The following is a 22,539-nucleotide window of genomic DNA, read 5'->3' on the forward strand; positions in this document are numbered from 1 at the left end:
GGAGATAGACCCCCAGATCTATGGCTGACTGATCTTTGATAAGGCCCTCAAAGTCACTGAACTGGGTCATAATGGTCTTTTCAACAAATGGGGCTGGGAGAGTTGGATATCCATATCCAAAAGAATGAAGGAGGACCCCTACCTCACACCCTACACAAAAATTAACTCAAAATGGACCAAAGATCTCAATATAGAAGAAAGCACCATAAAACTCCCAGAAGATAATGTAGGAAAACATCTTCAAGACCTTGTATTAGGCAGCCACTTCCTAGATTTTACACCCAAAGCACAAGGAACAAAAGAAAAAATAGATAAATGGGAACTCCTCAAGCTTAGAAGTTTCTGTACCTCAAAGGAATTTGTCAAAAAGGTAAAGAGGCAGCCAACTCAATGGGAGAAAAATTTTGGAAACCATGTATCTGACAAAAGACTGATATCTTGCATATATAAAGAAATCCTCCAACTCAATGACAATAGTACAGACAGGCCAATTATAAAATGGGCAAAAGATATGAAAAGACAGTTCTCTGAAGAGAAAATACAAATGGCCAAGAAACACATGAAAAAATGTTCAGCTTCACTACCTATTAGAGAGCTGCAAATTAAGACCACAATGAGATACCATCTCACACTGATTAGAATGGCTGTCATTAAACAAACAGGAAACTACAAATGCTGGAGGGGATGTGGAGAAATTGGAACTCTTATTCATTGTTGGTGGGACTGTATAATGGTTCAGCCACTCTGGAAGTCAGTCTGGCAATTCCTTAGAAAACTAGATATAGAGATACCCTTCGATCCAGCGATTGCACTTCTCGGTATATACCTGGAAGATCAGAAAGCAGTGACATGAACAGATATCTGCATGCCAATGTTCATAGCAGCATTATTCACAATTGCCAAGAGATGGAAACAACCCAAATGTCCTTCAACAGATGAGTGGATAAATAAAATGTGCTATATACACATGATGGAATACTACACGGCAGTAAGAAGGAACGATCTTGTGAACCATATGACAACATGGATGTACCTTGAAGACATAATGCTGAGCAAAATAAGCCAGGCACAAAAAGACAAATATTATATGCTACCACTAATGTGAACTTTGAAAAATGTAAAACAAATGGTTTATAATGTAGAATGTAGGGGAACTAGCGATAGAAAGCAATTAAGGAAGGGGAAACAATAATCCAAGAAGAACAGATAAGCTATCATGGGTAAATTTAATGTTCTGGGAATGCCCAGGAATGACTATGGTCTGTTAATTTCTGATGGGTATGGTAGGAACAAGTTCACAGAAATGTTGCTGTATTAGTTTACTTTCTTGGGGTAGAGTAGGAACATGTGGGAAGTAAAATAGTTATCTTAGGTTACTTTTTTTTACTCCCTTGTTATGGTCTGTTTGAAATGTTCTTTTATTGTATGTTTTTTTTAGTTTTTTTTTTTTTTTAATTTTTTTAGTTTTCATACAGTTGATTTAGGGAAAAAAAAGGTTTAAAAAAAAAAAAAAGAGCAAATGAAGGCTCTGGACTCTATCCCCCCTCCTGCATGGTATTCAGAGAAGGGTGTGTGCAGACTGGCAGACACCCTCCCCACTGGCTCGTCCTGACCCTCTGGGAAGAGAAAACAGGGTTATGTGTACTGCCTTCAGGATACAGTTCTTTCCAACTCTGTACATGTTCAATTTGATTACATTTTTAATAAGTTAGTTTATTTACTAGATATTCAAAGCAGTAAATGTTAAAGAATATTAGTGGAACAATTTTCAAAATGAATGGTTAGCTAGAGAGGGAAATAATCTTGCTAAAAAATAATGTCTCTTAGATTAGTCTGCAACTGAAGGTGTCTTTCAAGATAAAGACTAGAGTTTTGGTGGCTGGGGGGTAGGGTTATATTTTGTTTTGTTGTTTTAAAAAAATTGTGTAATAGGCTTCTATAGGTGCTTTACTAATTATCTCTACAAAAGCAGCATTTTTTTTTTTTTACTCATGGTCAGCAAAATCAAGGCCTAATAAGAGGCAACTTAGGTTAGTGGCTAAAGGCATGACTTCACCTGTCAGTAGCTCTTTGACCTAGACAGCTTTCTTAACTTCTCTGTTGCCTCATCTTTAACTTAAGAATAATTAATAGCACCTCTCTCATAGTTTTGTAAAGACTGAATGAGGTAACACTCTTAGCTCAGGTTGTAGCACATAGTAAATGCTCGGGAGTATTTACTGTAACTATTGTTGATGTAACTGTTTCAATTTGCTTCTATTTTAAAAGGAAAGAGCCATGTTTTCCTCAAAAGGAAATATCTTTTAAAATGAATAGAAAGCAGTTCATCAAGTTATTGCCTTCTTTCTTTAGACTGTCTTTTATATAGCAAAATAGTAGCATTTCAAAGCACACTGGGTAATTTTAAGATAACATATTATATGGTACATCTAGAATTTACAGAGTAATGAGGATGCTATTGAAATAGCGTGCCTTTGAATTGTTAGATATTTTCATATTTTTGCTCTAATCTATTTCTCAAGAGGATCTGTGACCTAGGTTGAAAGCATGGCCAGATGCCTCCATTTACCAGAGATTTGATTTTGGGCAAGTGGCTTAACTTGTCGGAATTCAGATTTCATTATCTTTGGCGTGAAGCTATGTGACTAAATGGTTTCAAAGGTTCCAGTCCTAAAAAGCTATTTCCAAAAAACGAATCCCGTAGTTTTCCAGGCCCACCCTTATCTATACTAATGACTAGGTAATACATAGCACTAGAGTCACAGCACATGCAATATGATCATCTAATCTGTTGACGAAAGTGATATGGCTGAAGATCTTCTGAAAAGTTATGTCCTTTCATGAAATTACAGAATTGGTTATTTAACTTAACTTTTTTGAGAAGAGCAGTCTGCATTCAGGATGGCAGATGTATTCTGAGTTTATTTAGAACAGCCTGGAAACGCTCAGTTTTTCTAAGAGGACTCAAAGGAATCACTGCATATTTGGGTCTTCATGCTATTGAATAAGCTAGATTTGTTGTCAGAAAAGCTATAAGCAGTACACTTTACCAGTCACTTGTTGATAAAAATGTTCCCAGATGTTGATGGGAGGTTTATGGTTTTTAGACAGAAATAGAATGCCTGTCATAGACTTGTTCTAGAGAGTTACAGCTATGCAGACATTCCATGCCAGCTTTTAACTATATTTGAATGGAACACAAAGCAATTGGAAAATTCCTCCATGACTTACGTGCAGGTTCAAGAGCTGTTCATCACTGGATTGAATAGATTTAGATAGACAACACCACCAAATTGGGTAGAAATTGACTCCCAACTTCACAGGATCTTCAGTAGAGATGCTATATTTTTGAAATGTGTGGAGATGAAAATAGGTAGATAACATGAGTTTGTTAAAATGAGGAGGTGTATGAGCTGTAATTAAAGATTAAAACACATGTCATATTAGTTCATGAATTCAAAGCTAATCCTGAGGGAGATAGTGAATTAGTTAATAATAAGCCTTTTATATACAAGTAATTTATTTTGGTAAAAATTGTGCCCTCTTTTTTGCTTATTGGGATTTTTTGTTTTAAAATTAAGAGCATTTTGGACAGTTTCACTTGAAAACAGTGAAGTGATTTTAAGTTAGATCATACAAGGATTTCTTTTGGTGTTGGTTTAGACATTATACCTTTTTTTAACTTTTGATTATAATAATGAATACAGAGCACAAAATTTCTTATTTTAACCATATTCCAGTCTACAATTCAGTAGTATTAATTATATTCATAATATTGTGCTACCTTTACTAACATTCATTACCCCTCCTTTAAATCACCTCAAACAGAAACTACTTACTCATTAAGCTATAACTGCCTCTTCATTTCCCCTCCACCCCACTCCCAACCCTGGTAGTCCTTAAACCACAACTTATCTTTCTCTATAAAATTTGCTTCTTCTAGGTATTTAGATAAGTAAGCTCATACAATATTTGTCTTTTTGTTTCTGGTTTATTTCACTCAACATGATGTCTTCAAAGTTCATCAGTGTTGATGCATGAATCAGAATTTCATTCCTTTTTACAGCTGAATAATATTCTATTGTATGTATATACCCCCCCCTTTTTTTTTAATTCATCCATAGACGCTTGATTTGCTTCCACATTTTGGCTATTGTGAATAATGTTGCTATAAACATTGGTATATGAATAGCTGTTGAAGTTCCTGCTTTCAGTTCTTTTGGGTATAATACCAAAAAGTGGGATTGCCAATTCATATGGTAATTCTGTTTTCAGTTTTCTGAGGAACTGCCAAACTGATTTCCACATTGGCTGTACCATTCTGCAGTGCTAGCAGTAATGTGTAAGGGTTACTGTACCTCTGCATCCTCACCAACACTTACTATTTTCTGTTTTGTTTTGTTTTGTTTTTTTAATAATAACCATTCAAGTGAAGTGATAGCTCATTTTGGTCTTGATTTTCATTTCCCTGATGACTAGTGATGTTGAGCATCTTTTCATGTGCTTATTGACTATTTGTTTATCTTTCTTTAGAAAAATCTCTGTTAAAGGCCTTTGCCCATAATGTCTTTTTGTTATTCAGTTGTAGCAGGTCTTTAGATGTATTTTAAACCATTATCAGAAATATTTTTCACAATTATTTTCTCCCATTCTGTAGGTTGTCTTTTTACTTTTTTGATAGCATCCTTTGACATACAAGAGTTTTTAATTTTGACAGAGTCCATTTTTCTAGTTTTTTCTTTTGTTGCTCATGCTTTTGATGTCATATCTAAGAAATCACCATCCAACCCAAGATTATGAAGGTAACCCTGTATTTTTTTTCTAGGAGTTTTATGGGTGTAGCTCTTATGTATAGGTCCTTAGTCCATTTAGAGTTAAATTTGGGTATGGGGTGAGGTAGGGGTTCAACTTCTTTCATTTGCACGTGGATATCCAGTTTTCCCAATACCATTTGTTGAAAAGACTGTTCTTTCCCCCATTTAATGTGCTTGGCACCCTTGTCAAAAAATCAGTTGGCCATAGCTGTGTGGATTAGACATTTTATTTTTATTTTTATCAGTATGTTCCACAGTTAAAGATTTCACCTTATTCTAATTTGTTCTTGGGAATTCAGTTTTATAAAGAAAAAGCCCAATCTTGATTTGGTCCAGGAACTGAGATAAGGCTCCATTTCCCTGTCTTCAAATGTAATGTTTAACCATAGCATAGAGAAGCTGATATTAAGCCGATGTCTTCTTCATCTTCCCACCCTCATCCCTATTTTTATGTATTAAATATATAACTATAAACCTGATCTTGAAGCATCCTTAGAAAAGTCAGGAGTCCTGTCTTCCGTTTAGTACTCAGTTGCTGGTTTTCTGAGAGATTGTATATAAGTCACTTAATTCTCTGATTGCAAAAATCATCTAAAGATAAGTAGCTAAAATTTTTAACATGGAAATGGCTCTGACTGAAAAGCCTCTAACATATTGATTTTAATTTATCTTAAAGAGAATCAGTACTTTGCAGGAGATAGGACTCTTGATAATAAACACTTTCTGTTCTTTTTTCATGGTAACAGTAGAAAGACAATTCAGTGAGAAGGGTATTTGAGGCAGAGAGAACAGAATGAGCAAAGGCAAGAAAGAGAGGGGCATATTTAAGGTAATCTTTCACTAGGATTTGTAGTGGGCACAAATACTGTAGTGGACAGCATTTGAAAGATAGTCTGGGCCCAATTATAAAAAACCTTGTATGTTCCAAGCTAAAGAAGTTACTGGGGAATCATCTGAGGTTGTGGGTTGGTTTGTTTTCATCTGTTGTTTTGTTTTGTTTTAAAAAGAGAGAGGTTTATGTGATAAGATTTCGTCTTAGAAATTTCACTCTAGTGGCCAATGTGGAGAACAGCTTGAATAGGGAACCATGTTCGGGTTTGTTTCAGAAACTTATTGAATGGGTGAAGCACTTCGAATGGATATGGCCACTACTTCTGTGGAATGGGATAGCAGCAGCAGGAGAGAGATTCTTACCTAGGACAGGATTTGTGGAATTCCAGCTTATTAGTAGCAGTTTTAGGTGTTTAGGCCATGACGGTCTCTGTTGCAACTGCTCAACTATTGTAGCTCTAAAACGTCCACAGACAGTATGTAAATGAATGCCCATGACTGTGTTCCAATGAAACTTTATTTATAAATACACATAGCCAGTGTAGCTCAGAGTTTGCCAACCACTGGTTTGAACCATTGTGAGAAGAAGGTCAATGGCAGGACTCTGAGACCATCTTTTCATGAAGCAGCAGGGGCAACAAACTTCTCAAAGACTGTCAGAAAAGCAAGAAAATAGGGAGAGAATGATGGTGATGAAAAGAAGGCGGGAGCAGATGTTAGAAGGAAGGGTAGAGGACAGCCTTGTGGAGAGATTCACTCTATTTTAAAAGAGGCCATAGAATTTGAACACTGACTGGATATTTGATATTAGGGAATTATTAATTTTTTTTACAATATAATAATGGTATTGTGATTTTGTTCTTAAAAACAATCCTTATCTTTTACAGTTGCATACTAAAATATTAATGGGTGAAATAATATGATATCTGGAGTTTGCATCAGAATAGTCCATGGGAAGGGGGCAGGGCCTTGAGTCGATAATTATTTGATGTAGGATGATGTATACATAGGATTCATTGTACTTGTCTCTCTGTTTTTGAATATGTTTTAAAACTTCCATAAGAAAAAGTTCTTTTAATAAAAGGCTTTTGGATATTGGAATTAGCGAGTTAACCCCAGAATAAGTTCCAAAGAGCAATGAGAGAGGAGGATAGATTGCATAGGGTGGCTGGTAGATGAGAAAGGGAGATCCAGCAGAAAAGGGGGGGAAAGAAGGATATGGAGGGGTGGGGAGATTGGAGAGGCCAGTGGTGAGGGAGAGACTCAAGGTGATGGGGATGTTGGAACAAGTTCTCAGAGGACTCAGAATGGATGGGTCAAGAGAGTCAGGTATGTGGTCACTCCTCACCTCATAGACATTTTGTTTTGTTCTCATGCAAATACTTCCAGAACTATGCAATGAAAGGCATTTTCCCAAAGTGGAGAAATAATCTTAAAACCTGTGGGTCTGCTGGTAGACATTTGTTTGGGCATTTGCCACTATATGGCAAGGGAGTGACGTTCACATAGCAATCTCTAGAGATTTTATAATTTGATGGGAAACATTAAATTATGCATTCCTTTCTGCGAGATTCTTACATTTCATACCTTCCCTTCCTCTTTTCTTAATACCATCTTTTAAAACTATAAAAAGGTAAGGCATTCATATTATACAGCATTTGGAAACTACAGGACAAAATAAAGGAAACTAATCATTTTTGTTCCCAGGGCAAAACTGTCGCCAGTAACAAATTTTACTGACTTCTCCAACTTGGGCACTAGGGCTAAATAAAGCCTAATCCCTGCCCTTAATGCATTTAAAATGTTCTAAAGAGAAATGGACTGAAAAAATAAGGGCAATAAAGTCTCCTAAATTTAAGTGGTACCTTTGAATTTTTTATGAAATCTTGCTTTAACAAGTGTAAATGTACTAAATAAAAGACACTTTTTATGTTTTCACAATTTTCAGATGTCTCACTAAATGTGGGATTTTTAACACCATGTTCTTTCTGATTTGAATTTTCCCTTGATACTTTTTTTCCTGCTGTCATTAACTAAAACCTGCTGTGGAAAAGGGATGCTGGAGATAAAGCATGAATATTATGGATTGTATGTCATTTTTAATGCAGGCTGTGAAAACCTTACATTTGAAATGTGCCTGGGTGTGCTAAGTATAGATTTGTTCATTTCTTGCTTTTGTCTTTGTTCTCAAGTTGGGTGACAACTCAGAGAAGCAATAGAATAGATACCTGTACCACCCATGGATCAACAGGTGCATTCTATTCTTGTGATCCGAATTAAGCCAATAATTTGTCACATCATTTGTGTTTTATCCTTTTGTTTAAAGGTTATTTATTGAATAGGTTCCCATTGTACACAGTATAACAACATGATGTATTCTAGAGCTAGATTGAAAAACAATCTGTAATTAGTCAACAGATAATTAGCACTTTCAGGATACCACTTCATCTTATAATCATTTACTCTTAAAATGAGCTAAATTATCTTCTGTAATTTAACTGGCATGTGTTTTTATTGGTGCACACAGTTGCGCTCTCTCTTTTTAAATAAGAGCTGAATCAGTTTGAGAACTCAGATGGTCCCAGTAAACTTTCTAGCAAGAATGGCCACTGTTAGGATGTGATATTTTTGAAATATAATGTTCATTTCAGATTAGTGTTGTCAGAGTCACCCCCTTTTTTCTTTAAGGCATTATTTGTCAAATAATATCATAGGTTCGTATGACTCTTTAGGTATTTCTTCTTTTATTTTAAAATTGCCAAGTTTTTCATTTTTCAAGTATGTTCTAAAATTCAGTTAAGAGGAAATAATTGTTAAATTTCAAAAGCAAAATTTCAGTAAGATATTTGATTAACAGAGGTTCTCTTCTTAAATGCTAATCTCTTTACAAAATTATATAGTGGTTTTTATTTAATACGTTAAATTTCTATTTTAGCTCTTTGATCGAGAACAAGCATTATTTGGAGTTTTTAAAGCCAAAAAAAAGAAAATAATTATGTACACCCCATAAATGATGTGTTTGATTGATTAATGTGGAAAGAGTGATGTGAGCTACATTTAAAGTATCATACAGAAATAACTTTGATTTGTGATTTGATAATACTCAGCTATTATGTTCTGCATGTAAATTTTACTTTTTATATTGAATTTTTCATTTGTCTCATGATGTATCATTCATGTGGGCTTACTTGAATCTAGTAAAGTCCTTGTGGAAATAAGTTGAGTTTTCTTAATCTTTGCACTATTTTGGGTCCTTCTTGTAAATGACCTGAATTATGTACTATTTAATAATAGCTAGCTTTGTTGTGGGTAGGAATTTACTATATTAAAAATACATGTTGAGGACTGGCGGTTTGATATGCTGAGCCCTCTATATGGGACTTGCCCTTATGAAGCTCGTTACTGTAGGGGAGAGGCTAGACTTGCATATAACTGTGCCTAAGAGTCTCCTCCTGAGTACCTCTTTTGTTCCTCAGATGTGGCCCTCTCTCTCTAACTAAGCCACCTCGGCAGGTGAAATCACTGCCCTTCCCCCTACATGGGACCGGACTCCCAGGGGTGTAAATCTCCCTGGCAGTGCAGGATATGGACCTGGCATCGTGGAATTGAGAATATCTTCTTGACCAAAAGGGGGATGTAAAATGAAACGAAATAAAGTTTCAGTGGCTGAGAGATTTCAAATGGAGTCAAGAGGTCCCTCTGGTGGACATTCTTATGCACTATATAGATAACACCTCTTAGGTTTTAATGTATTGGAATAGCTAGAAGTAAATATCTGGAACTATCAAACTCCAACCCAGTAGCCTTGACTCTTGAAGACAATTGTATAACAGTGTAGCTTACAAGGGGTGACAGTGTGATTGTGAAAACCTTGTGGATCACACTCCCTTTATCTAGTGTATAGATGAATGAGTAGAAAATTGGGGACAAAAACTGAATGAAAAATAGGGTGGGATGGGGGGATGGTTTGGGTGTTCATTTTTACTTCTATTTTTTATTCTTATTCCGATTCTTTCTTATGTAAGGAAAATGTTCAAAAATAGATTGTGGTGATGAATGCATGACTATATAACGGTACTGTGAACAGTTGATTGTACACCATGGATGATTGTATGGTATGTGAATATATTTCAATAAAACTGAATTTAATTTAAATATATATATATGGACATAGTATCTAGAAAACAGTAAAAGAAAAAAAAGCATTCATCTTAGGAGTCTATAAAAATATGTCCAGTACAGTCTCACAGTTCCTTCTAGCCCTTTTATTGTATCATTTATACGAATGTGTTTGATTATTAACTTTAATAATATTTGAATCTTGGTACTGTTGACTTTCTACCTGCATCTCAGAATATTTCTCTGTAGCAGAATCTGAAAATAAAATGTTTTCATTTAAAAATGGAGAGATTTGATTTTTAAGGAATTTTTACTCTCTCATTTTATTTCTCCACTGAGTTTCTAGTTGAACCCTGAGACTGAGATTCATCTGTAGCTTGTTCAATATTCAGGGTATTATTGCTTTCTTTAGGTGTTCCATTGTATTAGTTATCTATTGTACCTAACACATTACCCTAACATATAATGGCTTAAAACAAGAAACGTGTATTGCTTTGCAGTTTCTGTGGTCAGGAATCCCAGTGCAGCTCAGCCAGGTGTCCCTGGCTCACGGTCTCTCAAAAGGCTGCAGTCAAGGTGTTTGCTGGAGCTATCATCATCTCAAGGTTCAGCAGAGGGAAGATACGCTTCCAAGGTCACTAAAGTAGCTTTTGGCAGGCCTCAGGTCCTCAAGGGCTACATGTCTCCCCATGGGACAATTTACAGTATGTCATTTGGCTTCCTTCAGGAGTTTAGCAAGCAGAAGAGTGCCAAGATAGAAGCCACAGTCTTTGTAACCTAAGCTCAGAAGTGACTTCTCATCACTTTTGCTGTGTTTTATTTTGTTAGAAGAGAGTTACTTGAACCAGCCTAAACTTAAGAGGAGGGATTACACAGGGCACAGTTACCTGGAGGTGGCAATCTTTTGGGTCCATCTTAATGGCTGTCTGCCACATCTGTTATGAATACTTTGGAACATCTAGAACTTTACCACTTTCACTGTGTCATTTTTACAGGATTGTGGTGATAAAACTCCCAGTTCAGATAAAACTTTCTGCTTAGCTTGTTGTTGTCTTACAATCTTGAATTCATCTTTTATATAGAATGAGACTTTAGGAAGTGGTGCCAACCAGGACAGAGATAAAGGAATGTTCCTTTGTGGTTTTGCTTATATAGCCTTTTCTAGTTATTTAGATAAGGAGCGTTGTTAAAACTCTAAGATACTATCATGTACAATTGGGAATATTTTATGCTATGTTTGTTATGTAAATTCTAATGTTTGTTTTGTTCCAGTATTGGTAAAGGTTTTCAAGGTGTCATGAAAAGATGGGGATTTAAAGGCCAGCCTGCTACTCATGGTCAAACGAAAACCCACAGGAGACCTGGAGCTATTTCAACTGGTGTAAGTATAACCTTGTGATGCTGTTCTTAATGCTAAATATTCAGCTTCTGCACATATAGTGCTTCAGCCTGTCCTTGGGATCAAGACATATAATCTCAGTCTGACTTGAAGTGGGTGCTTAGGTAGGTGCTTATGGGTCCTAGCCTCACTTACTCTTTCCAGCAGTAGCCACACTTGAATCATCTAATCATAACCTGCGTACTTTATGGCTAGAATTTGCATTCTGACGTCTGGCTGCAGAAATAAGGGATTGTCCTTCCGTCTAGCTCCACTGGTTCTTTCACACATTTGTTTTTTCCACAGGAGACAGTTGGGAAAAGTGAGTAAGGACAGTACCCTGGTGCAAAAGAAAAAGAGTAGAGAAGACATGGAGAAGAACCCCTTTAATTGCTAAATTCCATCCTACTCTCCCAGAAATATAGCATAAATAGGCCAGGGGAGTCTTATTATTTGGATCATCAGAGTGACTCAAGGTCAACCTCAAAATATTGATAATTTATTCTCCTTCTCTCATAATAAGAGAAATGAGGATTAAAGCTACCCTGAAATATTAACTTTTCACTTAGCAGATTGTGTATCAAGCTGTTTAATTTTTGCCACTGTTAGCCAGAATATCAGGAAAAAGCACTCTCATACATTGCTGGTGGGAATACAAAATGGTGCAACCCTTATGGAGAGGAATTTGGCAATATCTAACAAAACTACACATGCGTTTATTTACCTTGGACACAGCAATCCTACTTCTAGAAATATACCCTGAAGATATTCTCCCAACAATACAAAAATACATTTACACAAAGTTATTTACTGCAACATTAATAGTAATCAAACCTTAAATGTTCATATCTAGGAGTCGATGAATAAACTATTGTATATAGTACTCAGTAGAATACTATGCAGCTGAAAGAATGAGAATGTCATTATGAAATGGAGTGATTGCAGGATAGAAGGAAATACTCAAGATATCTACATGTTTTTGTAAAAAGGACTAGAAGGCTAAATCAGAAACTAATGAGATGGTTACCTGTAAGGAATGAGTGGGAATGCTATGGAGGGGCTTAGGAGTGGCAGGAGTGATACTTCCCTGGATGTACTTTTTTGTTATACTTCTTCCTTTTGGAATCATGTTAAAGTTTTACATATTTGAAATAAAGTAAAAACGAGGATAAGTAGGAAAATCCAAAATGGAATATAATTAGAAAATTAACCTAACTATTTCAAATAACATAATCATGCTGAAGAGGGGGCAAAAAAGAAAAAACAAAACTCAAGTAATTTTTGACACAGTACTTTGGTTATATATCCTCAGTCTAAATTTAAAATGTAGTCTGAACAAATGATGAATTCTAGTTAGGTAGGTTTTTGCAGTGGTATAGGTTAACAATCCTGAAATAGTTTTCTGTGAATTGCAGGACTGAGCAGATAAGTAAATATATTGATAACAAGAGCCAAGGGTCATACTTAACAGGAGAAGGGGGAAAATATGAAAAGAAAGAAAATTAAAATAAACCCTGTGGTGTTGTTTGAATGGTAGGTATCAGTGTGAATTTACTGTGTGTATGTATAAAGAGAGAGGGAGAAATAGGTGTAGATATGTATGTATGCGTGTATGTACATATATATTTATGTCTTAGCTCTGTCTGCTCTAAGAACCTGAAAGCAAAGACATTCCAATAGCAATGAGCATACCTAGAGCCCAGATCTTGGTTTCTAAACACCATTCCCCACTGTATGGGGCAGGAAGAATACAAGAGGAGCCTGAAATATCTTGTACAAGAAAGCAAAGAAGTGCATATCAAAAGGACACAGGAGCCAGCTTGAACTGGCTTCCACTGACCAAAACTGGGACAGTTTTAGCTTCAAACTAAAAAAAAATGATAGTAACAGAATTCATGGAATAAAATTAGAATACATGAGTTCACAATGATATAAATAAATGAATTAATTAATAGATACATCAGTAAATGGGAGAAAAAGGGACGACTCTTCCTTACAATATAATGCCAGCTAATTAATATAGAAGAAATGATGGAGTTAGAATGTTACTATTTGGCAGCCATCGTAATTGATTCAGCTGATCAATGGATGCTAAAACAAATAGGTGGAAGTTTGGTGGGGACTAGATGTTTTTGTAGTCCCCAAACAAATTACCTATTGATTAAAAAGCTAAAAATAATAACCTTTAGAGTGGATTAACCTAGCAAACACAACCTTAACTAAGTAATCAAAGTTATATATACATCACCAATAATTGGACAAACCAGTATAATACAGCTATATATGTACACATGTAGAGATAAATCAAATGGTAAAGCTAATGGGGCAAAATGTAAATAATGGTGAATTAGAGTAAAGTGTATGAAAGTTCTTTGTATTATTTTTACAACTTTTTTTTGCAAGTGTGAAACTATATAAATTATATAAAAATTAAAAGTTATAAAAGATTAAGTAGATCATAGACATAAATTTAAGAGCTAAAATGATAAAACTCTTTAAAGAAAACAGAATAGTTAGGCACAGCCTTAGATATGACACCAAAAATACAGGCAATAAAAGAAAATATAGATAAATAAGATGTGATCAAAATTTAAACTTCTGTGCTACAAATGATATCATCAAGAAAGTGGAAACGCAACTTCAGAATGGGAGAAAGTTATGTATATCATGTATCTATCATATATCTGATAAGGGACTTATATCCAGAATATATAAAGAACTCTTACAACTCAATAGTAAAAAGATAAATAACTCAATTAAAAAATGAGCAGAGGATCTGAATAGATTTTTCCAAAGATATATAAATGTCCAATAGCACATAAAAAAATGTTCAGCATCTTTAGCCATTAGGGAAATGCAAATCACAAATCAAAACCACAGTGAGAAACCACTTCACAACCACTAGGATGACTAATTTAAAAAGCAGATAATAACAAATGTTGGTGAGGATTTGCAGAAATTGGAGCCCTCAAACATTGCTGATCTGAATGTAAAATGGTACAGCCACTTAGGAAAACAGTTTGGCAGTTGATCAGAATGTTAAATATAAAATTACATTATGACCCACTGATTCTACTCCTAGGTATATACCCAAGAGAAATGCAAACATATATCCACACAAAAACTTTATTCATGAATAGTCATAATAGCTAAAAAGTAGAAAAAAACAAACGTTCATCAAGGGATGAATGGGTAACTAAAATTTGGTATATTCATACAATGGAATTATTCAGCAATAACATGGAATAAATGGAATTAAATCTGATATATGCTGCAACACAGATGAACCTTGAAAACATGCTAAATGAAAGAATCCAGTCACAGTAGACCACATATGGTATGATTCCATTTATATGCAATATCCTTCTTAGGCAAAGCTATGGAGACAGAAAGTAGATTAGTGGTTGCACAGGAGTGGGGGCTGGAGAGAGTGGAGAGTGACCACTAATGGTTATGAGATTTCAGTTATGGGTGATGAAAATGTACTAAAATTGGTTGTGGTGGTGCACAACTGAATATCCTAAAACCATTGAATTGTATACTTTAAATAGGTTAACTATATGGTATGTAAACTCTATCTCAATAAAGCTCTTTAAAAAGCATATAAAAGGTCCTATTCTTATGACTCAAGTTAGTTATTTATCATGAAATATACTGTTCTGTGTTTGTGTAAATACTTTCATTAAGGATTAGCTAGTATATGCCTTTATAATCCTAAGAGTTAGGGCATACATTTAATGAAAATGTATATTTGAATGGACAGGTCAGAGTTAGTCCCTTTTTAGTAATGTAATGATCAACACAGTGCTTATCAAAGAGTCTATTATAAAACGAATAAAAGTAATATTTAGTCCATAAGACTCAAAATTGCCTTTTATGCTATGTTGGTAGCATAGTAACTCTAATATGGTGAACCACTTTCACTAGGAGTTTCTCCTATTAGTGAGAGAGCAGCTGATGGAAAAGTGTTTATATTCTAAGAATTCATGTGTCATGGGAAGTTTGCCTATTTTTGCTATAATTCAGATTTGCTTCTTTAGATGTAGAGTTATTATCCTTTATCAGAGCCAAAATCAGAGAGGCTGGGTGAAGCTGTTTGATTTATGTGAATCAGAGACAACCAGGGCTGGACAAACTAAATATTCTCATAACTAACTCTGTCCTTTAATCGTTTGGGTCAAGGAAAGTAACATTCAAAGCAAGGGGATGGGGATGGAATCCATTAAGTCAGTCAATACCGAAGATTCGTGAAAACAGACCAGGTAGTCTTTTTCTTTGAATAGTGGTAGGACATATGTGTATGTCCTTTTTTTTCTTTTTTCCCTTCTCAACGAGTACTAGTTTGCTACTTTTTTGTTACTGAGTTTTTCTCCTAAATCTGTTTCTTAGTCTGTATTTATTTTGTCAGTCTAATATAATTTAGAAAATAAACTCTCTAGGATAACTGTCTAAATCCATATTTATTTCTTTACTTGGGCCTAGCAGCATGGAAAAATATAAAATAAATCAACATTTTAATAACTCCTGTTCCTAGTTTGCATTTTGGTTTGATCAGTACTGTTTGAAACTGAGAGTACTTCAAAGTGCTAATTTTAATTTTTTCATTTAGGATGTTGCCAGAGTCTGGCCTGGAACTAAAATGCCTGGACAAATGGGAAATAGAGATAGGACAGCATTTGGACTGAAGGTAAGTTTCTGAAGTGGCTCTTTTAGAAACAGTAAAATGCTTAAATGCTAAGGCACGAGAATATGTATCTGATGTGTTTGTGTATGATTGTTCTAATAGGCTTTACAATTACCGAGTGGAGGATGTGAATCTTGTGTGTGGTGGTGGTGGTATAGTAATAATAATAGTCATAGTACATGTTTGTTTAACACCAAACCATGGAATGTACAGTCATTTAAAGAAAAAAAAAGTGGTCTGCCATTTGACCTGGAAAATGTAGAGCATTATGTATAATAATCTCTTTTCATAAAAGACTGAACAAAAACTCCCTGCATATGTATGTTCCTGTGCCATTATGTAATCACGGAGAAAAGTCAGAGGTTACGTATTGGGTTATCACAGGTTATATGTCAAATATGTGAGTAAATAGATATAAAGGAGGAAGAGGAAGCAATCAAAATGGTGGGACAAGGGGTGATAGCACTAAAAAGGGTTGTATACATCCAATTTTATAAAATAATTATATATATTTTAAAGGGGAGGAATTAAGTACATTCTACACTAAATTGAGGAATACATGTAATATCTAAATGAAAAAAACAAGTTGTATTATAATAGATATTTTTATAAAAACAACTAGTATTTATATATGTATGCATATATGTTTCAAAATATAGGAAGTACAAAGAAGAATGTAAGCCCCCTTAAGAAAAACGTCCAGAGACAATCACTGGTAACATTTTGCCATGTCCTTCCAGTCCTTACTCTGGATAGTTTTTAAAAAAATTTTGTATAATTAAATCTAAGATTTTTCCCTTCTATTACTTTTATACTCACTAGAGATCTAGCTGTATTTTCTGTGTATGTGTGTGTGTGTGTGTGTGATTTCATTTTCTACAGCATTTTACTTTTTAGCCCTTCTTAGATAGGAGCTATGACACAAACTTAATTTTCCCCTAAATATTCTGTTTTCTCAGTACCACCTCTTGACTGATTATTCTTTCCCATTTGTTGGTGTATGTTTTTTCTCTGTAGGAAGATCTGTTTGGGGCCCTCTGCTCAGCCCACTTATTTTAGAGATTAGGTCCAGAGGAAGATGTAATCTAGGAAAAAGTAAAATTGGATTTCTACTTGTTATTCTTAGTGGTACCAACAGAGTTCATTGAGATATTCAAATAGTCTTGATCATTTCAGTCACATTTATATTTAAAATGAGAGTTGTCTCTCACTTCCATAAACGTATCTGTGACGGGTTTTATGCTACAAGTCATCCATAGGGTTTGAATTTTTTTCAATAATTGTTCAACATTTTGAAGTGCCGATACGATTATTACTTTACAGGCTACTTACATCCTCAGCTCTTAGCATCAGATATTGTTCATTAATTTTAATGTAAGTATATTTTCAAATTTTTAGCTCTTTATGTTTGATTTCATTTCATGCTTTAGGTGTGGAGAATAAACACAAAGCACAATATAATCTATGTAAATGGCTCTGTACCTGGACATAAAAATTGTTTAGTAAAGGTATGTATAACTGTCTTTATTTTCCATTATTCAGATATGTGGATATGTATCATAAATTCTCCTTTGACCCCATATATGTGGCTTGAAAATAAGTGGCTGCTCTTCCACAATCTACTGAATTTTTATTTAGTAGCACTTGAGTGAAAACATTACACAAAATAATCCATACCTTATATCTATGAAACTGAGAACCTGAAAGAGTAAGCAGAGGAATCTTCAGGAATATAAAAAAGGGGGAAATTATTGCCAAAATAATCAATATATCTCTGTTGCCCCCAAAAAAGACTTTTTAGCTTTTTCAAGAGAAGTACTTTGATGTGGGAACCAAAGATATGTGAGGCAGAAATTAAATGAGAGTGTCAGCAACGAATATCTTTAAAGATTGACGTTTTAGGGAAAGTTTTTTAAAATTATTATTTTGGCTACATTATTCTTATTACACCTTTAAGCGTTTTCCTTAAAAAAGATGTTGCCCATTTTAGAAAAATTCAAAAATATAAAGTAAAAGAAGAAAACAAACATTTTGTACAGGATAGATTTGAAGTAAAAAGCTCTTAAGCTCTCAGAGACCTATTTCCATCAAGAAAATGGAAAATAAATATTGTGCCGGGATTTAGGCCAAAATTCTACAAATTCTCTCACTTCTGAATTTTGAAAACTTTTGAATATTTTCCTTTCTGAAAATAAATCTGTAGTAGAAGTAGTGTCAGCTATTCCCAGAAATATTATTCTTCATTTATCTTACAGCAACAACAAAAATGTTGAAATTTAAACTCAGATTTTAAAAATTGATTCTTTTGTATTCTTCTCATTTCTTAAAGGAATTCATTACTAGCTTAAGATACAATTTTTAAAAAACAAATATTATAATAATTAAGAGTTTTACTTATTCATATTCCCTTTCTGGAGCACTTCACTTTGTGACTGGATTATTCTTAATATCCTCAAGGAAAAAAATTCTTCCCCTGGAAGTCACATCACTTGAGATATGCCTTAGATTCTGATCAACTTCTAGAAAGAAATAGAAGAAAAAGATAACAACTTTGCAGCTCTTGTTGATTATGATCTCATATCCAGCTCTGGAATGGATTTTATTTTTAGCCTCTTACAGAGAAAGAGTTATTAAAATAAATGTTCAATGAAAGATGTTATTTGGATTGAATGACTGTTCTTTGCAAAATTTATACTTTGCTTCCTAAAAAGTTATAGTTTATTAATGTAAAAACACCTTTTAGTATTAAAACTGTTCAGTTATTTTTATTTGCAAGCCAGATTCTGGAAATGTCTTTTCTTCTATTTTTTTTTTTTTTTTTTTTTTTTTTTTATGATCTTTGAATCCAGCAGAATATGACTGAGAATTGACTTTGAAATTTAGTAAAATGATAGAAAATAGCAAGATGTATGCTTATTTCATAAGGTCTTGTGAAATATAAATGTATTTATATAAATATAAAGCTGTAGGAACTGAAACAAATTCTAGGATTTGAACATGGGAGCTTGCCTAAGATTTGGTTGCAACTCAGTGCTTTCTTATATTTTGAGATTCTGCTTAAATGAAGGTTAAGGGAAGATAAAAACGACATTAAATTAAAACTTACGAGACCTCTGGAGAACTGGGATCTTCTTCCAGGGATGCCCGTTATTGAAAAGGGCACTCCCAGTGCTTCTGTTGTCCTTCTCGTTAGGGCCCCTCTTACTCTTCCACCTTTGTCTTAAGGAAGAATCCCACAGCACTCTATAAATGCTTTGCCATCTCACCATCAGATAAATCCCTTCCTCTTTATAGAATCCCTGGAGAATGGAGCCCTCATGGCTCACCTGCAAGCTTAGGCCTTGGGAAACTGGGTCCTGTCCTGTCCTCATTAAGTGGTTAGACATGGGACAAGCCTCATCACCCACCAGAAACTAGGATGCTCATTCTTTGTTTCCCTGTGGTTTGATGCCTGTACTTTTGAGGTATATGTACCTGATCTTGCTATCAATAAAGAAAGAAAGGCACCAGAACTGTATTTGTTCAGCTTTTGTTCTCTCAGAGTACAGGGCTGCTGATAATTTTTTTTTTTAAGATTCTAAAATTACTAAAGGTTAGGGATGACCAACCTGTTTAATTAGCTTTTGTTGTCGTTATTGTTTTGATTCACAAAACATATGCCAAGAGAGCCTTATGAACTGTTTATAGAATATTGTAATGTATATTATTAAATACTACTCATGGGTGTCCATTCCTATATTTTAATTTATAATTTAGGTTTATTTTCAGATTTGCCTGTTTTTTGTCTGTCCCCTCTCCCTTCTTTCCTCAAAATATTTGAACTGGTTTGCCAATATACATAAATATCAAAAAAATTAAGGCAGATGATTAAAAGTGTCTTGGAGAAGGTAGAGAGAAATAATAAAGCCAAGGATAAGATTAAATGCAGAGAAATGTATACCTTTGAGTCTTGCACATTTGTTAAAAATGGGCTGCAAATTTTAGGCTTTCAATATTAGAGCTAGCTACCAAGACAAAAGAGATTTGGATGAAATGTCATCATTTATGCTTCAAATCAATAAAATATAGGGCTGTAGCATTTACACTTAGAATATATAAGCAGTGCTTTTGTTTTCTGAAATGTTCCCCTGTAATAGATCTATAAAAATGTAAAAGTAACTGAGAATTAGCTGTTTAATTCCTTTATGACTAAAGTTTTATATTTATCAAATTAGCCTCAAAAGTTTTGTTATTGCTGGTTTTGCTATTTATTTGCCTTGGGTTTTTTCTGTTTTGTTTTGTTATTTTGTTTCATTTTGGGTTTTTTTTAGAGGTGTTGTAGGTTTACAGAAAAAACATGCATTGAGTTCCCTTGACCATCATATTTTTTGACATTTTGGGGTTTTATTTTTATCCCTAAATTTAAATTAAAGTTCAACCCAAAACTAGTGAGTTGGAAAAAAAAAAAAAACAAAAAAACAAGTTTAAGTTTATTTTCTTCTGGGTAACGTAGAGATAATTTCTTGGAACAGTTTTAAATAAGAGATTAAAATAGATCTGTTTTTCTGTACTGAGCTGTTCCTAGCAGCTGTGTACTTACTTCAACCAAATTATTCATTTTCTTATTGCCAAAATGATTATGACTTATTTAACTCTGTGTGTATAATTACATGTAATTTTTTTTGTCTCTGAATGAAGGCTGTAAAATGAGTCAGAAGCTTTGAAGAACCTAATAATGTTTTCCAAAAATAAAACCCAACATTTTAGATCATATCAGTATCTGTACTAAAATTCCTTGGTGTATGAATTCACAGATCTAATTAGGATATTTTTAGAAGATAAAGAGTTAACCGAATAACATAGTAAAAACTATTGTGGATGATGACTGTGGTTAATTGTACAAATATAAGGAAGTTCTTACTTGAACTAGAACAAACATACATAACTGTTACAAGGTGTTAATAATAGAGTGGAAGATGGGAAAAAATAGAATTAATGCAAACTAAGCACTATAGTTAACAGTAACATTGTCATATTTTTTCATTAATTGTAACAAAAGCACTATACCAAAGTTCAACATCGATAATAGGAGGGTATAGAGGGTATAGGATTTTTTTTTTTCCAAAAGAAATGAGAATGTTGTCATATTGATCGTAGTGGTGAATGCATAACTGTGATTATACCAAGGGTCGTTGATTGCACATTTAGGATGGATTGTATGGTATGCAAATAAAATTGTTAAAAAAAAAAAAAAAAAGAGTTAACAGAGCTGTTATATAAAGACTTATGGATTTATTATTATTTATGCTAAGTATTAGTCTCTCCTTAGCTTCTCAAGAAGAATACTATTTACTACTAAAGAAGCTAATTTCCTCAATAAAATTGAAGTTTTTGGTTTTGAACTCTCAAAATTAACAAAAATGCTGGGTATATTTTATTTTTTTAATCTCAGCTTTAAAAAATCTGTAAAAAGAAAATACAATAATAAAGATAAATAATATGGTTAGATAATGAAATAGATCATTAAAAAGTAGATAATACCTTTTAGGTATATAATTTATATCAGATCTTTATTTTTGAAAAATCAAGAATTTGGATTAATTGATGTTTGAGTAGTAATTTTAGAATAAGATTTATCATATTAGTTCTAGAAATTAAGCTATGAATAAAATATAGTAATAATTAGAGTAATTTTATTCTCATGAGATTAACTTGAGGGAGATAGTTTTTCTGCCACTGGGTTAATTAAATTTATTAGAATAAAAAGAATACATTGACTGAGTTCCTTTTACTGAATATATGTGACAATTGTGTTACTCATAGTAGAAAATGTACGAGCAGATATTCTTTGACTATGAATAACAAATGAAATAGGCTACATTTAAGAAATCAGATTTACTTAGAAGTACTTATAAGATTTTTGCCTCCTCTCCCCAGATCAAAGATTCTAAACTGCCTGCATATAAGGATTTCTGTAAAAATCTACCATTCCCTACATATTTTCCTGATGGAGATGAAGAAGAACTACCAGAAGATTTGTATGATGAAAATGTGTGTCAGCCCAGCGCACCCTCTATTACATATGCCTGATCTCACTGGATATGGCAGAACTTCACGTTTTCTGGGCTCTGCTGAGCCAGAACAACAATATAACCAGGAACAGTATTTTCCTTTCTTGGCCATGACAGTACTACACTTGTCATCTTTGTCAAGGGCATACCTATTACCCATTCCCCAACTGATTTTTTTTTTAGAAAAACTACCACAAAACAAATCCATTAAGTAGATTGGATGTGCCAAATGTTAAGGGACTAGCAGTTTGCATATTAGCAAAATCTTTGTAATTTGTGGGCTTCATTTGCTTTTATTACGCATTTCCCAAAATGTTCTAAGGTGTATATAAATGTAATTTCTTTTATTAAAAAATATTTTGTCTGTCTTTGTGAAGGGGTGGTTGTAAGCACTGGAAAACAATATAGGGATTATGGTGCAACCTATTTTAATAAAAGAAACCATTTCCTAAAATTCATTTTATCTTTGTTCTATGTTTTAGAATCCTAAAAGGAGAAACTGAGTGCAATTTTTATTTAAATGTCATAGATAAAAGGCCTGACAAAGTAGAGTGTGATTGTAAATTATGGGTCCTGCTTACAACTCTTTTGGGAGGGATAGTTATTTTTTAGTTTGGTCACTCAAATACAAGAACAATGCAATCATTTTTCCTTGATACCTTA

The 22,539-nt window shown here is 33.9% G+C and overlaps 1 protein-coding gene across 1 annotated transcript in view; it reads left to right on the forward strand.

Moving 5' to 3' along the window:
• The window catches only part of MRPL3 (mitochondrial ribosomal protein L3), a 52,730-nt gene extending 30,396 nt beyond the window's left edge, over window positions 1-22,334 (forward strand). The window contains exons 7-10 of the mRNA XM_037844879.1: window positions 11,037-11,145; window positions 15,752-15,829; window positions 17,257-17,334; window positions 21,743-22,334. Coding sequence (XP_037700807.1) covers window positions 11,037-11,145; window positions 15,752-15,829; window positions 17,257-17,334; window positions 21,743-21,895 — 418 coding nt within the window. The 3' untranslated portion in view covers window positions 21,896-22,334. The remainder of the gene's footprint in view (window positions 1-11,036; window positions 11,146-15,751; window positions 15,830-17,256; window positions 17,335-21,742) is intronic.
• The last annotated feature ends 205 nt before the right edge of the window (window positions 22,335-22,539 follow it).

The sequence above is a fragment of the Choloepus didactylus genome, chromosome 1 (assembly GCF_015220235.1).
Source record: "Choloepus didactylus isolate mChoDid1 chromosome 1, mChoDid1.pri, whole genome shotgun sequence".
NCBI classification, from domain to species: domain Eukaryota; kingdom Metazoa; phylum Chordata; class Mammalia; order Pilosa; family Megalonychidae; genus Choloepus; species Choloepus didactylus.